This window comes from Patella vulgata, chromosome 8, assembly GCF_932274485.2.
Source record: "Patella vulgata chromosome 8, xgPatVulg1.2, whole genome shotgun sequence".
Taxonomy (NCBI): Eukaryota; Metazoa; Mollusca; class Gastropoda; family Patellidae; genus Patella; species Patella vulgata.
In genome coordinates, this window is record NC_065886.2 from 38,412,092 (window position 1) to 38,434,714 (window position 22,623).

General features: G+C 32.9%; 2 protein-coding genes across 4 annotated transcripts in view; one reads left to right on the forward strand and one right to left on the reverse strand.

Moving 5' to 3' along the window:
• The window catches only part of LOC126829456 (la-related protein 1B), a 34,590-nt gene extending 17,604 nt beyond the window's left edge, over positions 1-16,986 (forward strand). For both annotated transcript variants that reach the window (XM_050559364.2, XM_050559365.2), the window contains exons 9-20: positions 149-317; positions 1,103-1,290; positions 1,827-1,927; positions 2,781-2,988; positions 3,433-3,556; positions 4,205-4,389; positions 5,429-5,544; positions 8,907-9,043; positions 9,411-9,555; positions 10,332-10,441; positions 11,100-11,224; positions 11,629-16,986. In XM_050559364.2, the coding sequence (XP_050415321.1) occupies positions 149-317; positions 1,103-1,290; positions 1,827-1,927; positions 2,781-2,988; positions 3,433-3,556; positions 4,205-4,389; positions 5,429-5,544; positions 8,907-9,043; positions 9,411-9,555; positions 10,332-10,441; positions 11,100-11,224; positions 11,629-11,745 (1,725 nt within the window). In that variant the 3' untranslated portion in view covers positions 11,746-16,986. The remainder of the gene's footprint in view (positions 1-148; positions 318-1,102; positions 1,291-1,826; positions 1,928-2,780; positions 2,989-3,432; positions 3,557-4,204; positions 4,390-5,428; positions 5,545-8,906; positions 9,044-9,410; positions 9,556-10,331; positions 10,442-11,099; positions 11,225-11,628) is intronic.
• Positions 16,987-19,221: 2,235 nt separating this feature from the next.
• The window catches only part of LOC126829936 (cyclin-dependent kinase-like 5), a 30,285-nt gene continuing 26,883 nt past the window's right edge, over positions 19,222-22,623 (reverse strand). For both annotated transcript variants that reach the window (XM_050560117.2, XM_056103007.1), the window contains exon 18: positions 19,222-22,184. In XM_050560117.2, coding sequence (XP_050416074.1) covers positions 21,951-22,184 — 234 coding nt within the window. In that variant the 3' untranslated portion in view covers positions 19,222-21,950. The remainder of the gene's footprint in view (positions 22,185-22,623) is intronic.

Consider the following 22,623-nt stretch of genomic DNA (forward strand, 5'->3'; position numbering starts at 1 on the left):
CATATTACTCTTAAATTACGTGGTGGTCTGTTGAGTATGGCGCTGGCTTGCTAGTTTGATCCCAGTTTTGGCTGAGGACATTCCTCAGATTTCCCTGTCAGATTCCTCCTTGTCTGTTTATATGTATAATATAATTATTTTATTACAGGCTATGAGAGAAAGTGAGAAAGTTGAACTTTATGATGATGAAACCAGAATACGAGGAACAGTTGACCCCAAGAAATGGCCGATAGAAGGCATGACAGTGATAGCATCTAATTTACATGCTGATGTTCCAGAATTTGTACCTGGACAAGCCTATCAGTTCCCGCAACCACGTAAGTATATAACTTATACATTTTTTTTATCCATCCACCTTCATATTTATATTGGTCCGTGTCCAACCCCCAGGGGCAAAACCACTGACAATTTTTGTGTTTTTTGTCTACAGACTGGAATTCTGAATGGATTGTCTTGGAACTTGGCATATTTATTCCTTTTTCCGTAGGACAGCAACTATTCATTTTGGTGCATGCCCCAACACCCAGGGGTGGTGTCATATCCACTTTTTTGTTGATATTTAGTCTATAAATTTGGCCTTCTTTGCTTCTTGTCATATTACAGTCATTGTAGCCAAGTCGGTGTTAGAATGTTGTCAAACATCTAACTCGGCAAACTCAAATATGCTCGTATATATATATATTGGCAAACTCTGGTCAATGATAGTGTTACTATCAGGATACTCATTGAATGTTACCAAATTGAATTCTCCACATTGAACTATTAGTGCAAATTAACTGAACAGGGGGATTCCTGGGTTCAAAGCATGCAGCTACTTATGAAATAAATTGAAATCAGGTTTAACATTGTACTTTTCTGCACTAACAGGGACTGACAACAGGGATACACTATGAGGACTATTATGTATGGCGACACCACTAGACCTCTTAGTTTGATTTGTAACTGTCATAGATTCTTGAAGAACGTGCTGCCAATTGTCTACAAAGGACCATATCATTAGTGCCAACCAAAGTTTCCTTTACAGTTTTTTAGAATTTTTCTTGACTGCCCGTATGAGAAAGTTCCTTCAATTTATAAAGATGTTTTTATATGTTTATTATAGATGAAGAGGAGCGACAAGAAAGACAGGAATGGTCGAAGGATGAAGGTGGACAAGAGAAAGAAGAGTCAAATTTTTATCAAGATATAACACCGGTATTATCGTCTAGTGCTCCTGAATTACAGGGTGAATGGCAGCAAGTCAAACAGAAGAAGAAAAAGCCTGGTAATAAAGAAAAAACAACTAAAAAGGTACAAGTCTAATCTGTCAATCTTCTATTATATTATTGACAAGAAATCTTCTGAAAAGTTTGCTATTATAGATCTTTATGCCGTTTCAATTCATTTATTGTCCTGGCAAAAAAATTCCTCACACTAAGTAGCTTAAGCCTAGCACAGGTGTTTCTTTTTCGGCATTTGTAAGTGATTTTTAATTGTTTGCATATTGCTATAAAAAACTATTGAATATGAACCTCTGTTGACAAATAATTTGACAGCTTTAATATTTTGTGACAAAGAATTGCTTGTCATTCTGAAATCAAAATTTTTTACTGTATCTCGCGATCGTGAAACAATGTTTTGTTTGACCTATAGGAAAACCCTAAATTATCACATGGTCTCACAAAATGGCAGCCCAATTTATCATGAGATGAGCAATGGCAATCCCTATACCATGTTCCAAATTACTTGTTTCTAGTTTTCAGGCTTATTTTACACGGACATCATACTCTGTTCCTGGTCCATATAGTATGCTAGCTGTTGTAAATGTTAATCTGTTTAATTTTCAGCCTGGTGAAGATGAAGAACCTGAACAAGAAGAATTAGATTTCATGTTTGATGAAGAACTGGATCAACTTGAAGTTGGAAGAAAAAATAATTTCACAGATTGGTTTGTACATTTTGTTATTTATTTTGGATGTGTATTACTGTCTAATGATGATTCATGCACCACTCTGTTAAAACTAGTGATGACTCCATTTATACCAAACCAAGTCTGAAGACAGAATTAAACCTCTATTCTCTACATTACTGTTTCTTATGGTTCCCTCTTTAAATTACATGGTGTCCAAGTTTGCTCAGTGAGTAGGACGCTGGTTCACTAACATGGGGGTCCTGTGTTCGGTCCTAGTAGCGATGGCCAAGAAAGTTCATCAGGATTTACCAACGTGCTTCCCCATGGTGAATGGAATAGGGCCTGGCAAGGGAAAATGTAGTCATTTAAATGAGAAGAAAATCAGAGGTACCATGTACATATTGGTGTGCACGTAAAAGAATCCTTGGCTGTTGGAATTCGATTTAAGAATAGACTAGAGCGCCGCTGTCTGGGCACAATTTCCCCCATGGCACAATTTATGTCGTATGCCCGTTTTTTGTATCCCAGTTGGAGCAGAACAATAGGATGTTAAACCCCATTTCATTCCTTAATGAAAGTGACTCTGGCTTGCTAATGAGGACCCAGGCTTAATCCCTACTTTGGTCGAGGACATTCATCAGAATTTCAAGTCGGATTCCCCCTCGTCAGGCTTGTGACAGAGAGCCTAGCATGTGAAGTTTTTCAGAAGGGATAAAAACACATTAAAGATTCTGAACAGTTCGAAATCGAAATGAAGAATACTCTGTAATACTGTTGTCCCTAGAAAATGTTCCCTTATAACACACTGTATGCTACATTGTAAAAATCATACCTTGACATAAAGTAAGATATGAAATTTCAATTGAAATTGATTTGATATTTATTACAGGTCTGATGATTCTGAAGATGAGTTAGCTGATAGTGATATTTCTAAAATTCTTATCGTGATACAAACACCACCATCTTTACGTAAACATCCACAAGGTGATCGAACCGGTGATCATACGTCACGCTCTAAATTATCGGCAACTTTCGGTAAAATTATTAACGACGGCTTGTATTATTATGAACAAGATTTATGGGAGCCTTCTTATAAGGTAAGCATATCTTTTAACAATGGTTCAGTTAATATTAATATTACAGTAAAACCAGTAATCAAAATTTTTATGTTAATTTGTGTTAATAAAAGTTGACTATAAGAGCAGTGAATTTTTATACAGAGGTTAAGTTACCAAATATTCCATTTCTGTGGGAATACTGAATCCGGTGTAGACTCAGCTTACAAATGGGTAAAACTAGTTGCAAGTAATTTAGAACGACTGGAAACGGGTGTCAACCAGTGATTGTGCACAATTGAAAAACTGGACACAACTAGTTGCTAGCAGTTCCTTGTTTAGATGTACATGTAGCACTGAAATAGATTGTGTTAGATACGATTGTTTTGGATTGATGAAATTTTATGTGACACCTGCAGAAATGTTGGTAACAATGCTTATCCAAGGATTACAACAGTTAAAATGTAAATTGTCTTTATCTTTCAGAATGAGACAGAATATAGAAACGTAAATCTGATATCAGAAGAAACATTTAAAACCATAACACCACAGAAAAGTACGATACAGCAAGAAGTACCACCACCCCCTCCATGTGTAACACAAGGTACAGGTAAGTCTGATAATATCACACATATCACCTCCATCAATATATACCACATCCTGTCTACATGCCTTGAAATAACGGTTTCCAGGTATATCGTCCATCACCCCTATCAATATATACTCCCCCCCCCCCCCCCCCCCCCGGATCAATATATACCACCTCCTGTTTACAAGCCTAAAATAACTGTTTCCTGAGGGTACATGTTGGTTCTGTTTATAGTGATGTAATTTTTACTAAACAATTACAAATTCTGTCTAATGATGATTCATGCACCACTCTGTTAAAACTAGTGATGACTCCATTTATACCAAACCAAGTCTGAAGACAGAATATTAAACGATTTTGAAATATTAGAACTATTTTTGACCAAGCGAATTATAATTTTACATCTTCAACCTGACTTATTATTTATATTTAAAGAAAAATATTTCTTAAAAATAATTAAAAAAATCCAGGACTGCAACTTTTTGAAGTTTTGAATTTTCTCTCTATTTTGCAATATCTTTGTTTGGCCCTTACATTCGTGTGTAAAATTCAGTCGGTTTGGCCTTGTGTGAGATTCAGTCGGTTTGGCCTTAAATTTATATAAAATTAAGCGTGATTACATTATTTGAGTATGAAAATCATCTTAATTTAACACTTTATTTGTTTCAGAACCCCAAAAAGTTCCGTCTTCCCCATCAGGTTCAAGTCAAGGTCAAGGATTGGCACAGTCTCTTCCTTCTCGTGTACCAGATACCCCTGGTCGTAGGGAGGGACCAAGAACTCCACGAAGTTCTATAAAAGCTCCCCGTTTCTTCCCCGTGATAAAAGATTCTACGAGACCTGCTGACCCACAGGTGAGTAAAATATATTATTACTGGCAAGTAAAACGATACTCTGTGAAATGAAATGACAAAATTGGGAGCCATGCTGGCTATTGATCACACACCGAATACTGATTTTAATATTTGAATATTGTATGTAACGAAAATGATAAATATGCAAAAAAATTGAATATTGGACTATTTGTATGAAAACTATTGTTGTATTGAAACCCAGCTCACATCAAAGCTACTCTGCTCTGTGTGCGATCAGTATACGGAGCGAAATGGAACATCACTGTGCAGACAAAATTAGGGGTTGTGCTGGCCAGTGGTCATGCTGATTTTATTTAAATATTAGATTCAAGGTGAAATGATATATATGCCAAAGAAAAAAAAAATCAGATAGCTTTAAACATGCATTATGCAAGAGCAAAATCTGCTTATTACAAGTCTTTCTTTAGGCCTGAAATGTTATCTATATTATCAATTAGACATTAATTAACTTATCCAGACCATAATAAACTCTCGATGTCAAGGCTAGCCTTCGATGTAGGCTGGATTAGATTCCTATATGCCGCTAACGGCCAAAGATAATTAAATCAGAAAAAGTGGATAATCGAGACTATGCTGTTTATATTAATGATTTTAGTAATAATAACCGAGACTATGCAAAAATTTCACCGGCTTCTTTCTCTGCTCATAGTGGATCAATTTGACTGAAATTTTCAGCAAATTACCTTTACACTATCTAGTTTTTAACTATTATAGCGAGAACTGCCATCTCTTTATCTTATCTCCCATAATGTATCTTTAAATGAATCATTATTCAAATTTGAATATTCAATTATTTGAGGACTATTTGAAAACCTGTTGACACCATTGTGAGATCAGTGTCCTGATATAAGTTACTGAATGACATGAAAAGTCAAGTAGTATTTCTTGTCCTGTGGCTTTTCAGATTCTGATGTTGAAATAAAATCCAGAAAACAAAGTCTGTAATACTGATGATAAATTGATGTTGTATAAATTGTATTATATTATACCTCATTGTCTTCAATTGGGTTTATTTCAGACACCCCGTAAGAAGAAAACAAGACATAGTAGTAATCCACCATATGAAGGTCATGTTGGATGGGTCATGGATTCTAAAGAACATAAAACTCGGTCTCGACACAATTCTACATCAAGGTAAATTACATACAATTTAATCTGTCTATACCCACGATATAAAAATAATAACTTCATCAGGAATCAGAATATTAATGACCCCTTTTTATTCTATAACTACATGCAAATACAAGCAAATATCATTGAATACAGCCATTGAATAACCTATGGTTGTATTCAATGGCTTGGACACGTACAGTAGAATCTGTATATATGAGCAGCCACTCCTATTCAGCGACATTTCCTTGTAAGCGGTCACGATAAATTCCCCCCATAAAAATTCTGTTGTTTCATCTCTTTATTCAACGGTCACTCCTCTTAACGCGGTCACTATTTTACTAATAAATTCAACAAAACATCGCCCATTCAACGGCCATTGTTGAATGATACCATCTTGTCGCTCTTTGTAACACCCCCGCTAATCCCGTGAGGAGTAGTTAATTAACTGGACCCCCACTGATCAGGTAAAAAGAAAAGTAAAAATAACAATCAACCCGGGATTATCTATTAATTAATCTTTTGTTTTATTAAACAACTAACCTGATCATTGTTTTCACGCGTAACCACACATTATTTGATACTGATTGAAAAAAATAAAAGTACCGAGTTTTGTCACGATCATCTAGTATTTTTATTGTTAAACAGAAGTTTTAGCGCCTCCTATAATATTACATACAGAGTTACATCCCCTGTAAATAGATAAAATTAGCGATGTTTTTTTGTTCATGTGCTTTTTTGATAAAATAAAATTAATTCATCGATTTTCTTCACAAAAATGGATAAATATTATCGAATGCATCACAATGGTAGACAGTAGTATCGAAGGTTGGTACAAAATGACAAGTATACAGAAGTTATGTCCGAGATTTGAGTAAAGAATTTACGTTCGGCGTAAGATTCAGCGACGGTCAAAATTACCGCTTCCAATGCACTCAAGCGTAATATTTAATTTATGTCCGCACAAAAAGCACCAAGATTTTATTACGAGGCCACTCCCGTTAAGTTATGTCCGAGATTTGAGTAAAGAATTTTCGTTCGGCGCAAGATTCAGCGACGGTCAAATTTACCGCTTCCAATGCATCCAAGCTAATAGCTCTAGAGGCTAAAGTTAATATCCGATTGAGTTTAAATTTATACACAGTGTATAAGGTCATGAGACGAAGTTTATTTCATTTTCAGAGATTTTTGATAATTACTGCCAGAGTTATGGCCCTTGAACACTTCAAAAATTCTTGTAAATGCTCTAGAGGCTAAAGTTAATATCCGATTGACTTTAAATTGATACAGAGTGTTTGAGGTCATGAGACGAAGAATCATATTGATTTACAACGATTTCCGATAATTACTGCCAAAGTTATGGCCCTTGATCACTTTTAAAAACCTTGTGACCCTCTAGAAGCTAAAGTTATCATCCGATTGACTTCAGATTCATACACAGAGTGTAAGGTCTTGAGACAAACAAGTATATTGATTTTCAATGAATTTTTATGACTTGAACAGCTAAATCCATGATGTTAAAAGTTTCCTATACTAAACGTTATCATGGGGCAAAACTTTATAAAAACCAAACAAATTCTATTGGTTTTCTGATAATTACTTAATGACTTGTTACTCTTAATCAGATTTTAATGTATTATAAATGTTTCATTACCGAAAAAAGTAAAAATATGTGACAACTCTTGTTGACTGCCCGGACGAGTTAGCTGCTGTGGGCGTATGTTTCGTTGCCTGGCAACCTATCTTTGTAAAAAAGAAAGAATAAAGGGTGGAACCTATGATGAATTTTAACGTTATTGGTGATTTTGTTTTTGATAATCTGGATAGTACAGTGTATTTTGAGATTTACATGTAGTTATAGAATAAAAACAGAACTCTAGTGTATCCCTGCCACATTCCACTCGAGCGGTATTCAATGATCATTGAGTTCTATCTATATACACATGATTGTATGGCAGCTTTCCTGAATTATTTATGATTTACGTGGATTATTTTGATTTTAAATTCTGTCTAATGATGATTCATGCACCACTCTGTTAAAACTAGTGATGACTCCATTTACACCAAACCAAGTCTGAAGACAGTATATTTGTAGTCTGTATTGATTATAAGGAAAACTGCTTTCTACCGATGTACACATTGGTTTGTACATACAATAGCATTTGAATTTGGGATTAGAAGAGTGGGGGAAATTTCTGAGCTTAGTTAATACAAAAAAACATGTTTTAGTGTAGTGATGGTCTGATATTCGGATTTAACATCGGTAATTGGGCGATAATCAGAACCAATCGGTATCGATCAATACTGAGCCATTTTGCCAGTACTGGCTTAGGCAATATCTGTTGAAAAGGACTCAGTAAATAACTCTATAATATCCTTGGAGTAGTGAACAATTAAATCATTATTTTGCTTGACACTCGGTACTTGTATTTAAGTTGCCTTGCTAGTGACTATTTAGACATAGTACAAGACTCTCATAGTGCCTGAAAAGGAAATAATAAACAGTGCAAAATCCTTACCGGTCTACATTATTTTTTTAGTCCTTATTCACACATTGTTTGAGAGTTAGGGTGTCTCGATGCAGTTTTTTTTAAGAATACTATTTCTGCAGATGTGCAAACAATCCACCCAATAATCCATGTGAATGGAATATGGAATAAGCCCATTGCATGATGATCAAAAGAGATAGAATTAGAAAACCCAACAGTACGTCACGGAGGCCTCTGTTTGATCTCATTTCAATACGTGCTGATATCATGCGTCATCATGTAGTAGACTTATACCAGAAATAAGAGATCACAAACATGAACAATAATTCCTATTTTGGCTTTTGAATTTTTATTTATAAAATTTATAAACTATGCAATAAACAATGGTCCTCCTTTGATCACTGTCACTGACGTGAAATAGTTCCATTTCTTACTACTGTGCGGCATTTTTTTCTTCGTTTTTTTTTCCAACTCACTACGGCACTGGTGATCGAGATGAAGGATAGAGTGTGTGTGTGGGGGGGGGGGAGGCGAATGGCGGGAGAACATCACGTGATTGCCACTGTTGACAGACAAAGCTCTCGCTTTGATGTCGTATTATTATTGCATGAACCATTCTGACATCTATTATAGAGTAAATAGACCTACCAGTGCCAACCAATTTTGGGAATTATTTCCTAGTCAACATTTAATAACTGATAATCTCCACTTTATTTATTATTCATACAGCAAATAATTTTAATGTCAAAATTAATGTATTGGGTTAAAGTAAATACACTTTTCCATATCAGGAGCCACAGTGGCTCGGTGAGTAGGGAGCTGGATCACTAACCAGTCAATCAGACTGGTTTCCCCTTGGTGCCCCTTCATTGTTAAAATATTTTATTTTGTTTTCAGTGATGCACAGTTATCTTCAAGTTATGGCAGCACTCCGCAATCATTCCCTCATTTTGAACATCCGTCACATCAGTTATTAAAAGAAAATGGCTTTGTGTGGCACGTCTACCAAAAATATCATGCTAAATGTCTCAAAGGTTTGTAATATTATTGTCTTGTCGAATGGAACTATTATTGTATCATGGTGTGGACTTAGAAGCTCCTTCAGCATATCATGTTTGTGTTTGTCTAGGAAAAAAAAAAAGTTGTGTACAAATTTTAAGTAGACATTAAGAATGCAATTAAAGGTCTAAACAAAATTCTGTAGTTACCAGAATGTCTGTCTTTTTGATTTGTACATTGCAAACAGTAAGGTTGTCTGACTATTTAGTCTTGATGGACTTTTGTCACTTTCCTCCCACTACTAAAAGCCATCACTGAAATGAAAATATACTTCATTTTTCTTTCTCTCCTTAAAAAGAACAATTTTGCCTAAATAATTCTATTTTTTTTATATTTGAACAGATCGTAAGAAGTTAGGAGTTGGCATGTCACAAGAGATGAATACGTTATTCCGTTTCTGGTCTTTCTTTTTACGTCAGCGTTATAATAAAAAAATATTCCAAGAATTTCGTGTTTTGGCATGGGAAGATTCTTCAGCTGGATACAGGTATGTCATTCCTGACGTAATATTATTGACTTTGTAGTGAGCCGCGATGGCTCTGAGTAAACCTAGAGGTTTCGGGTTCGCTCTAGGTGTTGGCCGAGAAAGTTCCCATGGCTTTTCCGTCATTTCTACTTTCACCTTGTCAGTGGTGCAGGATTGAGGTCCTGATAACTAGAGCTGTCTAGTCATACGAATGGGACAAAAAACTTAAGGTCCTGTAAACAGGTAACGTTGGTGTTCCGGACACTTTGATGCTCTTAGTGAGATTGGTTGCCTAGATTGTTCTAATGAAGGTCTGCGATGTGTAATTCTGTCTAATGATGATTCATGCACCACTCTGTTAAAACTAGTGATGACTCCATTTACACCAAACCAAGTCTGAAGACAGAATATATTCTTAATTTGCTGTTATATACAACAAGATTGAAATTTTCAAGCATTTATGGCGCTTGCATTTGTTATAACATCAAATAAATTACCAGATTTCAAACCATTGTGTTTACATCACAATTGGGGCAGTCAGTACTTTCTTGACTTATTTTATATCTGATTAACAAGAAATTTTTTTTTTTTTTCATTTCTGATTAACAAGAAAAATTTTCTTTTCATTATCAGGATATTAAAGTATATTTTGAAGTGTTTTTGCACATAAAAAACTAAAAATTTAAATGGATTTATCTTTGAACTCTGATTACATGTGTAAATTGACAGCCAGGTATTACACAAGTTCCTCAGTATTAGTTACTAACAAAATTTTAATTTGCTTGTGATTTTTTCAGGTATGGATTAGAGTGTTTATTCCGTTTCTATAGTTACGGTTTAGAACGACGATTTAGACAAGAAGTGTTCAAGGATTTTCAGGAAGACACGGTCAGGGATTATGAAACTGGTAAATATTGTATTTGATTTCATTATTTGGCAGCAATTAATTTTGAATGAAGAATTGTTTACTATGTAGAATGTAAGAATTCTCATGATATCCTCTGTAGATGTCATAAACTATAAATTTAAATATCATTGTTAGATGGTTGTAGTGCTACATGTTAACTAAAGTAATGACAGTTCAGTTCCAAATGTCCATCAAAGAAATGAAATGAAATTTAACGTCCTACTGTTCTGCTCCAACTAGCTAATGAAGACAGGTCCATGAAAGAGGGAGTGGGATGAATGCCAGGGAGTGTGCATTAAGGGTACAGGTTATAATCCAGGTGTGAGCCAAGAAGTACCTCAGGATTTTCAAACCTGATCTTCACTTGTTAGAGGTAGCGCCCTCTAGGTGTTGCCTAGTCTTCAGATTTACAAAAACCAAGAGCTATATTGAAAAACAAACTATGGACAGTTTGAATTAGTTGAGTAAGCAGAAATACTGCTGTCCTGGTCAAATTCTACTCATCATATTGCACATGTAATCATGAATAAAAGATTACCATATTTAGACTCAGAATGGTATCGGATATTTGAGAAATAGTCCAGTATAGCCTGCTGTGTGTATGATACCTGTCAACAGATGTAGCTATCAGACCAAAATGTCTATTGTATTTTTTTAGGTCAGTTATATGGTTTAGAAAAATTCTGGGCATTTTTAAAGTACTCTAGAAGACCAGTTGATATTGATCCCAAGTTAAAAGAATGGATGTCTGGATATAAAAAACTATCAGACTTTAGAGTAGAGGTAAAGTTATCAAGTCTTATTTTCAATATATAGCCATTGTCATGATATTGTTGTTTTCAAAGAACTTCATATTTCTATCAGAAATCTCTAGTTGTGCATTTTACTAGTAGAAAAATAATCTGAAATCCCCAAAATAGTGACAATCAAGTGAAAAGGGGCATTTCCGGCTTCAACGTGTGTTTTGACTGCATAAGAATATATCTCAACCAACCCATGGCAGCTGAAACATATTGGTTGTGTTTAATTATGTCAGAATTGTGACAGGACTGAATTCTGTGTCACTTAATAGTAGTTCTCTGAATTCAGAACGTTCCAAATTGACAATTGAGCATCCTCCTTATTATATAACTTGATGTGCAGGTGTAATTTTATGTTTTAAGTTTTCTATTCTTGAATTTGTTTAGATGTCAGAAGCTGAGGTTGGAAAACCAGTCAAACCCAACCAATCACAAGGCAAGGATTCAAATCAGGATAGCCAATCAAAAGGCTCAACATCACAGTCCAAGTCATCGACGAGCTAATCGAAGGCCATTTACTCGTAAATTATAGGACCATTATTTCTTTTATTATTTCGGCTAAAAACTTTTTTAATGTCATCACGTTTCCTTCCACAATATAATTCAGACCAAACTAATTTAATTTTCAGTTCTTCAGGCTCTTGATAATTTAATAACGCACTAAACTTGTGGGTGCGATATTTGATAAAATTTGGAACTACGAACATTCAAGAAAAGCAACTAAGTACTTATTGTTTTTAAATTAGTTTCTTTTTTGAAGAAAATGGAGGCAGAATTCCTGAAGAACAGAATTTTGAATTGATTTGGTGTAAGGGTTTATTTTTAAACCTTTGGATTTAACTTCAACTTGGACTGTATTTTAATGATGTCTACACCTTCTACCTTCTTTCCATATTTAAATCTTTTGATATCACTCCATATAATCTTCATATTAATTTTGTTTGTGTTCATAATTTGTGTGAAATTTTGTTGATATGTGTTGTGACTTTTATTTAAAAGATGGCATAATAATAGACACCCCAAAAAAGAAAAAAAAAAGATTAATTCTAAAGTTTCTGTTTCATTCTTGCTTGCCGATCGTATCTACTCTGAATATTTATTTTGGTTTAAGCTGAAATGTAATTACTGCTTTATTAATATTGTCGGGGGTTACGGAATGAAATTCCTGATTGAATTCATGTTGGGAATGATTATCCAGTTGAAAATAATCTGAAATAGATTTAGTCTTATAACAATGGTCATGGAGTATCTTCATGTTTTTTGACTTGAAACTTAGTCATTAGGACAATTTGCCAGAAAACTTTCAACAAGAGTGCATGAAAAAAACATTTCTAAAGAGTTTTGACAACACGATATGACATATTGCAAGTCTAAGCCATGTTTTATAATACATATTATCTTGTGAAACCATTCTACTTACTTCCTGTGTAATAGTCGCATAGGTTGTAAAATTACATGGAAAACCAAGTCTACAGACATCTAATTTGTATGATGTGATTTTCAAACATGTATGTGTGTAATCATCTGTTTGCAGTGATTAACCTGACGTGTCACTATGACTACAATGATTACAACACTCGTAGACTAACTGTCTATGATGTCACTATTATGGAATCCCATGTTAAACAACCAGATAAAATACTAGACATTGTAAAAACATTGTCTAGCTCTTTAATTGTTGTTCAGTTCTAGATGTTTATTGGAAGAGCTAGTATACTGGATTAATAAGATTAGCATTGTAATAATTTGATCTTTTTGTAAAGAACCAAACCGTGATGATTATTATTTTATTAAGACATGGTTTAGTTTGCTGTTGATAGTCTCAACTTTTTAATGATTTTTAAGATGAAGATATTTTTCTGTGCTGTCTTGAAATATTTAATCAAACAAGAATACCTTATATGTTCATTGAAATAGTGCTTCTTCATTTGTCTCATGCTTATTTTAACTATGAAATTCCTTGCATTTTGATTGGTGCATCCATTTTCTTTTGTTTTTTTGTTTGTTTTTAAGTGCTGGTTCATTCATTGTGAACATATTTTAGATATTCCCCCCCCCACCCCTGCCACCAGTCAAGTGTTTAATTGGCTGTTCATATTATAAATCCACCAATGAAAAGTGTTAATATATTTTTGTGACTTCTGACTTTTATTTTCTTTCTCTCTTCATTTTAAGATTTGTTTTTGGCAAGTTAAAATAAATCTTTAGATTATATTAATGGAAATTTTATTTTCTTAAACATGTTATGTATTCTGTCTATAAACTTCTGAAGTAGAGACGCTTAAAATACGAAGGTTATATGCAAAACCAATTAGATCGCTAAAAAAGGTTTATTTCCTGCAATTTAAAATAAAGGTATGTTGCCGTACATTTTATTGTGAAGATTTTGTAAATATTTTGTATATAGTAATCTATAGAGCATGTATGCTGATAATAAATGAAATGTATAAAATTTATCTTCTTATTATGACAAGTCATTATCGTATATTAATTAAAATTATTTTAATATTGAATCCACAAAGTTTAATTAAAATTAATTTGAAATAAGAACTTCAACAAAAAAATGATACGATTCAGAATGCACCATGAATCATGATCTGATTCGGAATGCACCTTAATGATTTAAAAATCGGGACAGAGAACACCTTGTTATAATCAAGGCTGATGTGCATGAATAATTGTATTTACCAATGTTTCGTAAGATTTGGTTTGAACAAAAGTTTATTTGGAGTACAACCTGAGTATATTATATAATATGTAATGGATTGAAAAACAAGCAGACGCTTATATAAATTCATCTCTATTTTGTGGTGCTTTAAGTGGAAGGCCTGTTTTGTTGCGACATGAGGGTTGTAATGTGGATACCTTCTAATATTTCTCTATATAAACCCTGGATATCAATAAGAATGTCGGTTTGTAAACCACGATTGAGTTATTAAACATATCAAACTGTTATGTTAAACTTTGTGGCTTCAATATTCTGTATATAGATCTTAGCCTCACATTAAAGCTTTATGTATTATCATAGCTTCTAGTAATGTTGTAATTAGTGGAAACACCTATACCCAGACTTAAAGATGCATTATGTAAGGGCTAATTCTGTCTATTACAGGTTTTTATTTGACTTCAAATGTTATATAAATTATTTAGTCATTTATTCACATGACAAGCCTATAATCAACTCAAGATCATTAGATGGCACAGATTTACGCGGATTAAAATACGAACACCATTTAATGATTTAATTTAAAAATGAAGAAGCGAGGCCGAGTCTTGATTAACAAGTAACGTTGCTACAATAATAAACAATCTATGTCAAAACTTCGAACAGTGTTACCATCTCCCAGAATAAAGTAATTTGAATGAAAATTTCAATATATTAATTTTGGACTATCTTTTTGGGAAAAATTATAGTAAGAACGGTGAGCTCTTTATCTAAATCTTACATAATGCCTTTTTAACTTGTTGGACATTTATGCTATTGGGTTAGTCCTGATTATCACAACAAGGATTAATTGAATAAGACATTTGATTATAGATCTCTTCAGCAATAATGCTGTTTTTTTTTTATTGAGACATGTCTTCATTCATTGTAAGAAAATGTAGAACCAATATAAATCTGCATAAAGTACCATGAAAATTGTGAGACTTAAAGATCTACCGTTTCTTCAACAACTACCGATATTATAGAGGTGATATATGACTTGTATCTGTTGTATATATATATTTCTGTATGGATATTATGCGTGTATATGATTATATTACATGATTATTATATTATATTATATATACCTTGTTTAATTAAGGTAATTTAAAAACTGTTGATTTCTATTTGTCTTGTGCTCCCGTGTCACAACTCATATATAATTTACAATTGTCAAGCTATGGATGTCTATCATTTAGAAAAACTATATTGGTTATTATTGCCAAATTAATTATGTTTGATGAGGGTAACTTTTAATTGCAACTAATACTGTTGAACTGGATAAAAGGTTTATTTTTTTTTATTAAACAAAAATATTGCCACTGAAAAGAACAAGTAGAATCTGTATCAGTGCTTAAAAGAAATCCTGCTTCTGTGCTGTGCTAGACATAAGCATACACTGCCTCATGAACAACAATTGTCAACACTAATTAAATTGAATATAACAGTTTGAGGGTAGATAATTTACCTGAGAAATGTATCAACAATAACCGTTTGGTTTAAAAATGACTCTACACGTCATTACAATTATGTGTATATTATATATGGTTTTGAAACGAGAGCCAGGTTAGATTTTTTTGTCTTTAGTTAGGAATGAAATCACAAATTCAAACAAGTAACACCAAGGCCGGTGTTCCTGTTATGTTAGTTTATTTTCTTTTAAAGGCCAAATTTGGATGATGTTTTAAGTTTTCCTTGGCATTTTAGAAATTTCACAAGGGGGATAACTCTTGTGTGAGAAAGAGACTAGTAGTCTTGTGATTCATATATCAGTGATTTAAAATTTTGCGCTTTTAAAAAACCCTGAAAAAAAAATAAGAAAAAAGCCTCCTTATTCATATCTTATTTGATGTTCCCTTTTAATATATTTTATTAAATTAAGATAATGTATAAAAGAAACAAAAATGCTCTAATCTGAATCGAAAAATACTTTTAAATCAAAATGACAAATTCCTTGTACATGTTGATAAGTCAAAGATCCGACAATTTGATTTTTTAAAAATTAAATCAATGAATTTCTTGTCAACTAATGAAAAATGAATTGAAGTAAGTTGTAATAATCATGCTATTGCTTTACAAATTGCTCAAATATAGTGTGGATTATTGAATCGTTTCAATCTACGGTTAACTCTTAATAAATTTACCAGTGATAATAAATATGTACGACTTAAATTATGAAATTTGAAATTATTTGTATTTTTTTTTTTTTTTCGTTTAATATTGTAATGGGAATGGGTATGGGTAAGGTCTATTTTATTACATACAAAAAAAAAGTTTAAAATGTTTGTAAAAAATTGTTCAGAAGAAGTAGACAACAACTCCCTGTATTTGAATTTATATTTAATGTAGATGAAAATTCCTCAATCTATTAATTGTTTGATCTGGGGCATGAAGAACACTATTTGGTCTCACATAATTATGTAGATTCAGTTACATGTGGTTTCTACTTGTTACTGATGTAGGATGGAGGGTCTGGCAAGGGACAAAGTTTTGTCATGTGTGCACGTAAAAGAACCTCCAACAGTTGGAAATTGAAATAAGAGTAGGCCGTAGCACCGCTGTCCGGGCAAAACTTCCCTCATAACACACTGCATGGCATATGCCCATCATCATTAGCCCAGTAGGAGCAGAACAGTGGGATGTTAAACCCCATTCTACACCTGATAAACACATGAAGTTACAATTTTGTATTCATGGGCGAAAATATGTTGTAATCTCTATTGAACAGATTTGCATATTCCAAAACAAACCTCCTTTACATTATCACAAGGTACAATTTTATGGATTTAGGGTTTAAATTGTTTTTTTAAACCAAACTACTTCTTCTGGACAGAAAAAAAAAGTTCTATAAGAGAATTAGAGTAAAAATGTAAAAAATAGGACTGACTTACATTATTACACATGTAAAGAAATGAATTGTTATGATTTACTATTATTATTATTATTATTATATTATTTGTGATTGTGTTGAATCTAGATTTAGATTTTATTTAGTGGCACAAAAATTATAACAAAAAAAATAGAAACAACAAAAAACCAAACTATTGACTTTGTTATTTATTAAAAATGGGGTTAAAGCAGAGATGCTGTAGCAATATTTTGCTTCTAGATATTTTTAGAATTAGGTCAATGGAAGTCATACTTAGCACTAACCCGGCTATTGTAGATTGGCTTTCAGAATGCTGTTGGGGGGTGGGGGGATCTTAAACATTCTGCATATTGTATTGGGTTTTATATGCCCACATTGAAATGTGGTTGTATATTGTTCATATCAAATTAACTTGAAATTCATACAGTGTTTAAGGTCATGAGATGAAGAAGTCTCATGATTTTCAGCGATTTCCGATAATTACTGCCAGAGATATGGCCCTTGATCACTTTAAAAAATCTTGTGGACACTCTAGAGGCTAAAGTTAATGAGATTGACTTTAAATTTATACACAGTGTTTAAGGTCATGAGACGAAGAAGCCTATTTTCATCGAGTTATGAGTTATGGCCCGCGATCACTTCAAAAAAATCTTGTGGACGCTCTAGAGGTCAAAGTTAATATCCGATTGATGTTAAATTTATACACAGTGTTTAATGTCACAAGGCGAAGAAGCCTATTGATTTTCAGCGATTTTGAATAATTACTGCCAGAGTTATGGCCCTTGATCACTTCAAAATATCTTGTGGATGCTCTAGAGGCTAAAGATAATATCCAAAAAGGACTGTTGACTGCCCGGACGATTAAGCTGCTGTGGGCGTATGTTTCGTTGCCTGGCAACCTATCTTTTTTTGTTGTTGTCACAAAGGATGTTGGAGAGTTCTTTCTGCATTGGGTGATCCCATCCTGCACTCTTAAGCTGCACAGACTGGAATGACCAGATTACGGTTTACTTTTGGACCAGTAATGGTGAGCTGTGGTCGGTCTGAAAATCGTACTTTAGATAAGATCTCTATGGTCACAGGAATTGGGTTATATTTGAACAGATGATTCAGGGTTTGGTGGTATCTACCTTCTTTAAATTACTCCGTGGGTTATAAATTCATACACACATTTAAGTTCTAGATTTCGTACCATAGACAAGACACATCTTGTCAACTCCGCTCATAACATTTTAGAATTGCAGATGGTTCTACAGCAGTGAAAGGAACATGGAGAAGACTCATGACCACCAAACCCAGTAAGCAATTCAAGGTGTTGCTAACTACCAATTTTAGGAATACTTGATGCCAGTAGAAATCAGATTTTTTTACTCCGGGAGGGATATTAAAATGGGCTTGGTCCATCCATCCTAATCTTCCATCTGCTCCAATTTGTTTTTGGTGCACTTCTTGAAAACTGTTCAAGGTATCTTTATGAAACTTTGTACACACAATCTATTATAGGTGTTGAGCCTTTTGCTAATTCTTAGTTAAATAAATTTTGTGTTACTATTGAACAAATTGATGCAATTATTATTCTGGAACATAGCTAAGGAACTATTCATTGTCTTATTATGAAACTTTGTACACACATCAATGGGTTGGTGCTGAGGTGCCATAAAACCACATTTCATTTCATAGCATTGCTGAATAATTACTTAAATTTTGTGCAATTACATAGCTGAATAGTTCCTAAATTGATAGTTTATTATCCTTTTGGTTGTCTTAACTGGATTATTGCCCTTTTTATTACATTTAACTCTTGATGTCATTTGGCAAACTACCTCCCTTTTACTTCAGGTCATTCAGCAGATGACTGTCCCCTTTCTCCGTTTACTTTTTTGTATTCAGTATTGTTTTTTTCCGGTTTTTGTGGTAAATAGGACATATCCTACCTTTGAAGTCAATAGCCTACACCCCAATTCTTTCGACACTTAAAATGCTTCTCAATATAACATAGACCATTTAGTTGTACACTACCTGGCTTTTTTTTTTTATACATTTCACTGTTATCGTTACGTGTATAGGTAATTTATTTCCTTTCCTTCAATGTGCTTACATTCATATTTCATGTGGCACAATGTTTTTGGGATAAATTCCTCCTTATTGTTAGTTTTCATTTTGAGTGAAATCTGTATCACTACCGGCCAGGGACAGCACAGTGGATGCTTACGGCTAGCCCTCGCATCCATTCACTTAATCTGATATGTGCATTTGTGATTTCTGCGTATCTTGTCCATAGATTTGTTTTGTGTAATTATGTGTGGTATAGTCTCCCTGCACTAACTAATAGAGTTATTGGCCCTACTTGTACGGTTATATGTCTTTCATAGCAAATGACTACAGACAACAAAAAGTTTCATAAATGATTTATATTTTAACACAATTATACAATAATAATGATATTTATAATAATTATATGATACAATAATTCATCCGCATAATAATCATTTTATTATTTAATAACAGTTATAATCAGGTTATGCAGATCTGAAATCACAAGGTCACAAAGAAATCAACTAAATATTAATGAGTCAGATTTAAAATCTGGTCACCATAACTTAAAAAAAAAATGTATTTGCTTTTGTGATGAAATTTTGGAGGTAGAGCTTTGACGAACGTTGAAGAACTGTTCATAATCCTAGTAAACATGAGCATTGTTTTTAATGTTTGAGGTAAAAGTTTAGTTAATGATAAAATCTATTAAAACTTGCAAAGTAAATGTGTATTCATTTGTAGCAGCTCCACGAAACTAATTTTTTGGGGTTAATTTCAAGAAATAAAATTTGACAGATTTATAAGCTTTTCATATTGAAATCAACGAAATTTGACAGATTTTTAAGATCTTTCAATTAAAATAAATGAAATTTGACAAATTTATAAAGTTTTCATATTAAAATAAATAAAATTTGACAGATTTATACGATCTTTCAATTAAAATAAATAAAATTTGACAGATTTATGCGATCTTTCAATTAAAACAAAAGAATTTTGACAGGTTTATAAGATCTTTCAATTAAAATAAATATTAGATTTATAAGATTTTCAAATTGAAAAAATTAGATTTACTCAGAGCAATAATCTTGTGCAATATATTGAGTATAAAGTGCAAGATAAGGCCATACAAAAAAAAAATATTCTGATTCTCAGACAATCATTCCTAAAAATCTAATGCGAGAGGGAGGTTCCGGATTGATTAAAAAATTTTTTATAGAGTTACTTCCTGTAACCCAGGGAAAACAGTTATGTGCGATAATTAAAGATATATTATGTAAGATTCAGATAAAGAGCTGGCCGTTCTTGCAATAACAGTTAAATAGATAATGCAAAATGAATATACTGAAAATTTCAATCAAATTACTTTATTTTGGACAAAGATATTAGCCTTTGAAGGTTTGACAAGATTTGTGCACTGATTGTAACTACAGTACTGGTTGTTCAAAGCTTAGCCTCGCTTCACCATTTTTAGATTAAATCATGAAATGCCTAAACCGTTTTAATCTGCTTGAAATCAGACCCATCCGATGGCATCGAGGCTTGATTATGGTCTTGTCATGTTAATAAATGATACAGGAGAATCTGAGAATCAGAATATTTTTTTTTTTATGGTCTTAGACGTTAAATATTAAAAACCCTGGTTGTATAGATAAATAACGAAAAACATTAAAATGATCTGTGAGAAAACTTTAAGAATATACAGGTTCTGGTGGGGTTTTCTCCATAAACCAAGAATATGACTCAGACCTGAATTTCTTTTATTTTAACAATCTTGAATTAATGACCACACAAAAAGACCTTATTCGTAGCATCTTTAAAAGGTTTTAAAAACATAGAAAATTAAGAAATCAAAACTAAATTGTTACCTTGTTTTTAGAATATAAATGGCAAGATGTGGTCATAGATAGATATTTAATCTTAAACTGAACGAAAAAAAAAGGCCAAACCAATTTGAATTTCTGTTCTTTGGAACAACTCAAACTTGTTCACCTTATTTTAACTAAAATACAGCCCTTAATCTTTTGTTTTAATGTATCAGATACATCAATAAGAAACTATATGTAAATTTTTGTTTCTCATAAACAGTGACTGAAAGTTGAGTAAATTCTTAAGTCTGAGAATGCCAGGGCCAGTACTTGGTTGCTTTTCTCAAAAGCTTTTAGTACCAAATGTTTTAAGTTTTGAAATTTTAACAAAACATCACAAACAAGAGTTGAGTGGGTTATCTATTTGTAAAACCCTCTGAAAAACTAATAATAAAATTGGCTTGGCCTTATGTGATGATATTTATAATATCAGCCAATAAAACCTGAAGTATATTGAGTATTAATTATAATTTATATCGGATTATAATTTCAAATTATTTAGACAGTATTCGTCAAAATTATGTATATATCGATTGTTAAAATCAATTTAAAATAACTGTGAGATAAACAGAGTATCTCCTACCCAATTTTTATAAAGTCTGAGATATTAGATATTAAAATAAAAACAAAAAATATCTATCATTCAACATTCCTCCTAAAGATGCATTACGTATGATTTACATAAAGAGCTGGCCGTTCTTGCTATAATAGTTTAACAAATTACTAATTGAATATATTGAAATTTCAAACTACTTTATTTTGAGCAAAGTTATGAGTGTTTGAACTTTTGACACGATTTACCCTAAATAGTCTGGATTATAAAGTACCATTGCTACAATAATAAACGTTGACCAATTATATGGCTCAGGTGTTCTAAACCATTTAATATCTCATTCATCCGATATTCTAGAGAGTTGATCATTTGAATAAATGTCTAAATACTAATAGGCAGATTTAGCTCTTACATAATGCATCTTTAAAGATCATAAAAATGTATAGTCTTTGAACATAGAGACATAGTGTAGTGGAGACAGATTAGTAAAATAAAAATGTTTAAAAAGGGGTATATTTCTACTTGAAATTTTTTCATTTATCACTTCGGATTGACTCAAATTTTGAGTAATTTAACTTCAGCCTAGAGACCCCACACAGAGAGAAAACCAAAGGACACTGTACCCACATGTTAGCGAGTTTATAAATATTTGAAATTAAATATTTAAATCACAGAGTTAGATTATCCTCGAAAACCTAATGGAGTTTTAGTTCGTCGGACAGGTTGAAGGTCATTTCTTGGTGACGGAATGTCTTTATCAGGAAATTCTTCCCCCATTACAGAAGGTGGGCGGGATTTGGGACCAGTTCGTAGTTCTGTGTCCGGCCTTGAAGGAACTTTTGATGTTGAATTTTCTGTTGTCTGATAAGGATTATGGGATGACTGGTTGTTGGATAATGGTTGTAACCGGACACCCTGAAACAATCAAATTAAATATAAAAACATTGTTGGCAAAACAAATGGTCTCTAATAATGGTATACGCTGATCTTAAGACAGGACTTGTAAAGCTGTAAGACTCCATGATTTGATAGGGTTCTTTCTTACGCCACAATTACCAATGACACAAAGATTGAAAAAGTTCTGTTCAGAACTTGTATCGTGTACACAAGATTTTATAAATTTAAAAGTAAACGGAGAACAATATCATCAACCACTTCACATAAATAGGAAAAATAACTCCTGCAAACTATCGATTATCCTGTTCACAAGATTTGATAAATTTGAAGGTAAGCAGTGGGATAAATTGTGCTTTGTGATCCAAAACTCCTACCTTAATTGGTCTAAATCTAAATAAAGTTGTGTACCTCTACTGATAGTAGATGCAAAAGTATGAGGCAAGTCGTTAACTATGTG